The sequence below is a fragment of the Agelaius tricolor genome, unplaced genomic scaffold, assembly GCF_023055355.1.
Source record: "Agelaius tricolor isolate 1412-34295 unplaced genomic scaffold, bAgeTri1.0.p SCAF_6, whole genome shotgun sequence".
NCBI classification, from domain to species: domain Eukaryota; kingdom Metazoa; phylum Chordata; class Aves; order Passeriformes; family Icteridae; genus Agelaius; species Agelaius tricolor.
The window spans coordinates 32,032,888-32,041,252 of record NW_027269266.1 but is presented as its reverse complement, the minus strand read 5'-3'; the positions used below and the strand labels follow the sequence as shown (position 1 = coordinate 32,041,252).

At 51.5% G+C, this 8,365-nt stretch overlaps 1 protein-coding gene across 1 annotated transcript; it reads left to right on the top strand.

The window, feature by feature from the left end:
• The first annotated feature begins 3,689 nt into the window (after nt 1-3,689).
• On the top strand, nt 3,690-6,445 carry HOXA13 (homeobox A13). Its single transcript, XM_071429949.1, has 2 exons — nt 3,690-4,362; nt 4,981-6,445. Exons 1-2 carry the CDS (start codon nt 3,690-3,692, stop codon nt 5,223-5,225), a joined length of 918 nt encoding a protein of 305 aa, XP_071286050.1. The 3' UTR covers nt 5,226-6,445.
• Nucleotides 6,446-8,365: the final 1,920 nt, after the last annotated feature.

Genomic DNA, 8,365 nt, shown 5'->3' with positions numbered 1-8,365 from the left:
AGTGGCCATATTCCTATCACGTAAAAAGGTTTAAAAATACTTTATATTTTCACGTTTAAGGCCATATTGCTGCAGTCCTCACTAGCAAGACTATTCTTAGCTTCGTGGCGTCAGGAACACACACAGTGACCTGTTTCAAAGCACTTGTAAGGGCCAAATTCTGCTCTCGCTTACACCTGCAAAGTGGGTGAAATGCTTCTGACCACTCTCGATGCAACGAGGTTAAAAAATGCCACTTCAGCCTTTTATAATGCCTGAGATGAGCATGGCCATGAACCGCGATGGGTGACTACCATCAGTTAGAAATTGCCTGCCTATGAAAAGATTCAGGACCTTTTAAAATCTTCCTACTGATCATGGTTGTTCATAGACCCGCTCCCCGAGGAATTAATACTCTTTTTAGAGGAAACGATTCAACAGATGTATTTCTCTCCAACTTGTTTCACACTCTATATAAATGCAAAGCAGTTCGGAGGTTTGCATTAGTTCTCCTGGAAATCGCTATGGTTCTACCATGCGCTTGTATGTGCTGTATTTTAACATTATTTCACAAGAAAAGGACAAAAAAATAATTGGAAGAAGCTTTGATTGGTCTGCTGGTTGCATGTATGGAAGAATTTTATTACCAATTAACTTTTCCAAAGACGCTCAAATCAAATACTGGCTTCAAGTAAACTCCTTAGTTTTGGTTAATTTATCCAGCTCATCCCAAGACTTACATTGTGAAAAGTAAAAGCTCTTCCACAAGTGGTAGGGAATGGTATATGTTCACGGCAAGGGGGGTAGGCTCGGGAGTGTTTTTATCCTTGGTGTTGATTACAAGGTCCGAGATTTTTGAAGAACATCTGTTCTGCCCGATGCCGTCAGTCCTCACGGTTCTTTTCTAATATTTAGTGGCAGATACCCATTAAGGTAGGAAGAAATTATAGCTGAGAAAAGAAAATTTGGTATCGGGGGCATCAAAAATATCTGACGAAGCTTTTCTGTTCTCTCGGTGCCAATAATTTATTAAAAGTCATCTAAATGAGGAAGGCAAAACAAAGCGTGGAGTCCCGTGTCCAACAACAGTTTTTCTGCACCCTGCAGATGTCATTTTTGCCTATTTTGAGGAAACAGCCCCATTCCCAAAATCTTCCTCACATCATGGCAAACAGGGGAAGAGGACTGTTGTATTACTGCTCTTATCATCAGTGACAAGCATGGCCTTCTTCCATAATTATTAAATAGACCTCTAGAGTGAGTAAGAGATGCGGAGAAGGGAGAAAAGTAAGCTCTCTAATCTAATCTCCCTTCTTCTTCTAGCACACAGGGCTGGAACAGCCCCAGGAGGGTAAACAAAACAAAATAACAACCACCAAAAGTCAGCAGACCGGATGCTCCCCCTTGCCCCCCGCCCGGACACCCCACACACACTACTCGTACAGTTTGCACCGGGGCTGAAAGCTACGGCTTCACAAGTCTTCTCCCTCCTTAAGGAAAGGAGCTTGAAAAGTAGAGGCAGATAAGCGAGAAACTCTCTGCGGCTGAGCGTGAGGGGAGTTTGGAGAGTGGGGGCGGGCTGGGGAGGGGGGGTAGAGGGGAGCTGGACAGATTAGTGTTCTCATGGCTACCCGCTTTTTAACAAATCAGACAGATCTTCGGGCCGTGAATGACAGTTCTCACATTGGCTAGACTGCAACTTTCAACTTGACCTTGGCCTCTAGCCGTGTCTAACCCGTATGTAAAACAGCGCTGCCCCATAGAGCTGCCTCCCCTTCCCACTTCTCCTCCCTCGTCCTGCAAAGCGATTTTCAGAAGCAGCCTCGAGAAAACAGAGGGAAAGGAAACAAACCGAACCAACTCATGGCAGTCTAGCAATGCTTGGCCGGGGGAATCCACAGGTTTCAAAACTGGAGCCTGAAAGAAAAGGGAAAATATGCGTGGAATAAATATTTGCTTTTGGCCATGAGGAAAAATGCGGAAAAGAGTGTGCGAAGTTAAAGTGGGAACATTTTACTGGCTACAATGAAGGAAAAAAGCGGCTAAATGCTGCCAAATTAGCAGGGGGATGACAGAGACTTCAGGTATCCCAACTCAGGGCACGGAAAAAGCACCTTGAAAAAATATCCTTGGGCGCCAAAGAGCTATTCCTCATGGCTGGCAGCTCCGCGCTAGGCAAGGAAAAGCCTGCTCGGTAACAATGTACGTCCCGGGATTGCTCTGCGCTTGTAGCCATGAGGGCAAAACAATGCTACAACGTCAATGGAAAGCACAATAGGACAATAAATACGCCGAGCTGTCAGACTCAAAACAAAGCAACACGCAATTGGGGGGGAAAAAAATTAGTTTTCAGGATGGGAGTATTTGTGGCTGTTTTGTGCACACGCGTGAGGGCTGAGAGCTCTTAACGATGAGACGAACGCTGCTTTTGGTCAAGTTTATTGATAGCTCAGTGATGGAGGGTTCTGGGTTCAAGGCTGTGAGCGAAAAGCTTGGGGGCGAACAGCATCCGCGCCGATGGGAGGTGGGAGGATGTTAAAAATTGAAATTATTTCACCCTATGAAAAATTCATCCCGAAAAGAGAACGGAGTTGTTGGGGTTTTATTCCTAGCATTCACTTGCAAAGTCGTACGGCCTTCAAAAAAACCCCTATTTTTCAGCCGATAATCCATTTTGTTTTCCCAGCACACACATACACACAAAAAAACGCCGTGAGTCCGTGCACACACCATGCAAGCCGACGTGATATTTTACAGCCGAAAAAGATTCAAGTCGAATCGTAGGCCCAGGGTTTTATTATTACGGCAACAAATAATACAGCTGTATCACGATGAATATCCAGTTAACTCTCCCGCTTCCCAAGACCTTCCTAAAAGATAATAATAAATAAAATGGGCATTTCCCAGTCAGTTCCTCTTATCTGACTTCTGAGACTTTGTGGCGAGAGGAGCGAGATGGGTCTTGGGCTTTCGACGGGCGGGAAGGAAGGAGGAAAACGCCCAGAAAAGACCCCGGGAGGCTCCGTTTCGACAGCCTTATGTGTCCCAGCGTTGCGCGGAGGAACGATTCTCCTCCCTCGGCTTGCGGTGGGCTCTCCGCGTCACCCGGACGGGCCCCGCCAGCGCTCCCCGGGGAGAGGCGGCGGCTCAGGCCGGCGGAGGAAGGGGTAGAAGGGGTGCGGCTCATCTTCCCCCCGAGACGAGGGGAGGCCTCCGGGCTTTCCGCGGCGCTCGGGGCGGGGAGGGCTCGAGGAAAGCGGCGCAAGGAGAAATCAGGCGGGGTGCCAAGGGGAGCCCCGCACCTCGGGGGGTGCGCCGCGGCAACAACGGGGCCAAGAAGCTCACGCCTCGGTGGCGAGGGAGGGCCGGAGGGAGGAAGGGAGGGAAGGAGAAGGGACGGGCGCCCCCCCCCCCCCCCGCGGCGCCCTCGTCCCGCGCGGCGGCGGCGGGACCGCGCCCGCACCCGTGCCCGCGCCCCGGGCCGGGACCCAGCCCCGCGCGCTGATTGCGTTATTTAATTATCTCCACTTTATTCCCTCAGATGTTTATCAGCTGCTTTGCATATCACGTGGGGGCGGGCGGGCCAATGAGGGCCGGCCTGGCGCGACGCTGGCGCGTCAGCCCTGGTCAAGTCCCGGAGATTGAGTATCTCTTTTTTCAGTCTTTGGGGCTTTTAAAAAAGAGCCACTAGTCTCAATGCGGAGCGGGCTATGACAGCCTCCGTGCTCCTCCACCCCCGCTGGATCGAGCCCGTCATGTTCCTCTACGACAACAGCCTGGATGAGATCAATAAGAACATGGACGGGTTTCACGCCGGCAGCAACTTCGCGGCGGCGGCGGCGGCCAACCCCTGCCGCAACCTGATGGCTCACCCCGCGCCCCTGGCCGCCCCCAGCGCCGCCGCCTACACCTCCAGCGAGGCCCCCGCCGCCGGCATGGCCGAGCCCACTGTCAAGCAGTGCAGCCCCTGCTCCGCCGCCGTGCAGAGCTCCTCCGGCGCCGCGCTGCCCTACGGCTACTTCGGCAGCGGCTACTACCCCTGTCGCATGACCCACCACAACGCCATCAAGTCCTGCGCCCAGCCCGCCTCCAGCTTCGCCGACAAGTACATGGACACCTCGGTCTCCGGCGAGGAGTTCACGTCGCGGGCCAAGGAGTTCGCCTTCTACCAGGGCTACGCCGCCGGGCCCTACCAGCCGGTGCCCGGTTATCTGGATATGCCCGTGGTGCCCGCCATCGGCGGCCCCGGCGAGCCGCGCCACGACCCCCTTCTCCCCATGGACAGCTACCAGCCTTGGGCCATCACGAACGGGTGGAACGGGCAAGTGTACTGCCCCAAGGAGCAGAGCCAGCCGCCTCACCTCTGGAAATCCACTCTCCCGGGTAATACACCTGCATGGCTCCCCCTGTCTCTTCTTTTCATCCTGCCCCGCTCGCCTCTCCCGGGTGTCCCGCCGGCAGGGCTCCGTGATAACCCGCCCCGGGCCGACCCTTCACCGTCCCGCCCGCCGTCCTCGGTCCCATCCCGCCCCGGTCCACACACGCCCCAGGACCGCTGGAACGGCACCGGTGCCGCCCCCTGCCCCCCGCCGGCGCACGGCGCATCCCGCCTCGCCTGGCCGGCCCCGGCGCCGGCCCCGGGAGAGGAAACAGCTGAAAAGGGCCGCGGGAAGGTCTGTGCTATTATTTTCCATAGACCACGAAGTACGCGAGCTGTGTAAATCTCTGTAGCCCCTCTCGATCCTTTCCAGAGTCCCTGGCCGAGCTCTATGGGGTTTGTTATTATTTGTCTGTCTGACAGAAATGAGCCTTTCCCTGCCTAAAAGCTGCCTGCGGCGGCCAGGAGAGAGGAGTCCCCAATGCTGAGCCGGGCTTTAGTAGCTAAATCGGAGCAGGGCAGGCGGAGGAGTTGCTCTAACCCTAGTCCTTGTATCTCTTGAAGATGTCCTAGCCGGTTCGAGCGATTTTCTAACTCTTCCCTGCACGCTTTTTCTGTTCCAGACGTTGTTTCTCATCCCTCGGATGCGAACTCGTACAGACGTGGAAGAAAGAAACGAGTGCCTTACACAAAGGTCCAGTTAAAAGAACTCGAAAGGGAATATGCTACAAATAAATTCATAACCAAAGACAAGAGGAGGAGGATATCGGCAACTACAAATCTATCAGAGAGACAGGTCACAATCTGGTTCCAAAACAGAAGGGTCAAAGAGAAAAAAGTGATCAACAAATTGAAGACTACCAGTTAATGGATTAAAAATGGAGAAGCAGCAATTCAAGAGTTTCAGAACTTTTTTTTGTGTGTGTGTTCAGATTAAAGTAATTATTAATAATAATTAAACAGAGAAAAGACAATGAACCTCTTCTTTCAGAGCAAGAGATCTGTATCTTTGGAATTATAGCCTTTCTTTCTCCTTTTTTTCTTTTTTTTTTTTTTTTAATATTGCTGTAGCAAAATGGTGAAAACTGACAGTTCTCCTGAAATCCCAAACAGCCAGCCAGTATCACTGACAGACTGTACATCCCACAAGGCCAGCTCCGAGAGTTACACTTTCAATTAGACACGATTTTCTGAGAAACTTGTAAATACTTCTAGGACCCTGCTATTTGAAAGAAGACCCTTCGTGGCCACGATGCGAGAGCTGGTTAACGTGAGGAGGTCGATGTGGACACATGATCTGGTTTTCTTCCATTGCAATCCAAACTGTATGTTGAATGACTGCTCAGGTAAACCATAGTGAAACAATTACAATTACTGTATGTTTTTAAGCAATGCATTTTTTGTCAAAAAGTAATAATAAACCTCGAAGGTACTGAATAAGGATTTCAGAGACATCAGTAATGAAGGAAGTTCTGTGGAGGATCTGTCTTGATAGTAAATCTAAACATCACAATATAGTGAGGATAGAAAGGAAAATATTTGCTTGGAGATGTCTTTTGGTTTTATTTTTTGTTTTCCACAGATGAATTCTTGACATCTAAACTGGGGGTTTTTTTCTGTTTGGGGGTTTTAATTTTATTTTTTTTCTCCTGCAGACCATACAATAGATACATTTTAAAGGACTCTGCCTATTTTAAACCTGAAATAATCTTCAATAATTAATATTCTAAGTCCCCGGAAATTTTTAATATTTGAATATTGGCATTTCTTTACAGTAGAAAAAAAAATGGCCTGGGAAAAAATACCCAAGAACTTCGAACTGAAATACATTTTTTCCCAGAAATATTTTGATTTATGTAATCTATATTTGATCTATAAGTAATTAGTTGTTTCTCCTTGTTTATTGTCTGTTATGAGGCCGCAGTAGAATGTTTAGGGATTCTTTTTACAGCACCTTTTAATCCAATCAGTTATTTCAACCAGCACATTATTTTGTTTTTATTCACTATAAGAAGCTATCTTGTAAATAAAAAAAAATCAGCGCACTGTGAAAATGTACTTATGCACCCTTTTTTTTTATATATTTCTACTGAAAAAAATGAAAACCCATGACGTGTAGAAGTATAGTAGTATTAATACTGTTAATAAAATAGTCACTGTAATAAAACCTGAAAGAAACACTCTTTATTTTTTCCATTCCTACACACACTTAATAGAAAAAAAAAAGAACGGATCTGTCTTATAATTGTAATACTGTTGTCTTTCAGTATGTATCTCGTGTATAGATGGTGGATTTTGTTTTATTTTTCTTGGCGGTGTTTATCTGCGGGCAGGCACGCCTGATAACCAGCGTTCCTAAACTATAAATGTTTCGGTAATGTTAAACAGTGGTTTTGCAGCCGCGCTGGGGGACGGGGGGCGGAAGACCAGGATGATACGAGTGCAGCGCTGCGGCCCTCGCCGGGAAATGGAGGCCGGCGGCCGACCCCTGGGATGGGGGCGCGCTGCCCGGCCTGCCGATGCCTCCTCGGGGCGGTGGGGGGGCTGCGTGGCGATGACAGGACGGGGAAGGCCCGAAACCTTGACCTTGAGGGGAAAAAAGCCGATTTGTGACCTTGACTTTTGACAGCTCCCGGCGCCGGCGGCATCCGCGGGCCGACAGCGCCACCTCGTGGCCAGCGCGGGGCGGCGTCCGCACCTGGCCGCGCCCGCGCAGCATCCCGCGCCGGGAGCGCCGCTCCGCCCGCAGCGCCGTGAAAAATGTCCGTGTAAAATGCCTCTGGACGGGCGAGGCAGAGCGCGGAGCAGGCTGTGCCTCGCGTGCTCCCTCTGTCTCTGGCGGTGGCAGGGCAGCGGCGGCGCTGCGCCGGGCTGACACGGTGCCCAGCCGGTACCCGGCCGAGGGATGCCTGCTGCCGTGCGAGGAGCCGCAGGCCGGCCGGCCGGGGTCGTGAGTGGAGGGAGACTTGGTCGGGCGCAAAGAGAAGTTTGCCTTAGCCGCCTGTCTCCTGCGGTGGTCTGTAGCTCTAATTAGAGCTATTGGGGAACCTTTACGGTACATTTAGAGGGTATCATATACCGCGCTCGCTGTGCGCTTCTAGCCTTACATTTCTGAAATTCAAAAGGACCCACCTCTGCAGGGATCAGCGCAGAGCGATTTCCGTCCCTCAGATCTGACTGTAAGGCATTCGTGCGATAGCTGACATGAAAACTACCTGCAGGAGCGGGATTTATTTTTCAGGAGGCTTTCGTGTCGGGGGCTTTGCCCAACATTCGAGATTTTAGCCTTCCCGCCGTGTGCGGCCGCGCAGGGGCTGTGAACCGCTGTGGTTTCTCGGGCTGCGAAGCCCTGTGGTTTCTCAGGCCGCGGGAAACCCGCGGCCGCGGAGCGTGGGAATTTTGGATGCATCCCTTCTGAGGCCAGTCAGGGAATTTCTGAGCGAGAAATCCCATCCTGCTGCGAAAATAGCCTAGGAGTGTCACATTATTGGCAGGCGGTTCCCAGAGCATGCAGTTCGATTGTGCTTTGGGGTGACAGGGTGTCGGCCCCCTGTGACAAGCACCCGGCCTTCCAGTGGCCTGCGACACCGTGCGAGGGACCACGGGTAGAGATCCACGGGCACAGCCACACCCGTCCATGGCGGGCAGGGCCTTGGGCTGCCCACGGGCGTGGGGAACCATGGGGGAATAGTCTCCAGGACCTCCGTGGTAGCCCCGCGGCCTGGGATTTTCAGCGGAGATGGAGCAGGCAGAAAACTCCGCGCTGGAGCTGCTGTAGCTGCGGGAAGCCCTGATACCCTGCTCGAAGGTCCGGGCTGTGGGCTGGCGCCGGGGACCTGTCTCCCAGCGGCTGTACCTGCTGCCCACGGGCTGTCTGCCGCGGCTGCAGGCACCGGACAGCCGCCTTTCCACCCTCTACTTGCGACGTTTTCTGCTGAAGGAGAGAAATTGCCTGCAGAAGGCCACTAGTGAATTACACTTGTTCTTCCTCCGAGTGAATAATTTTGT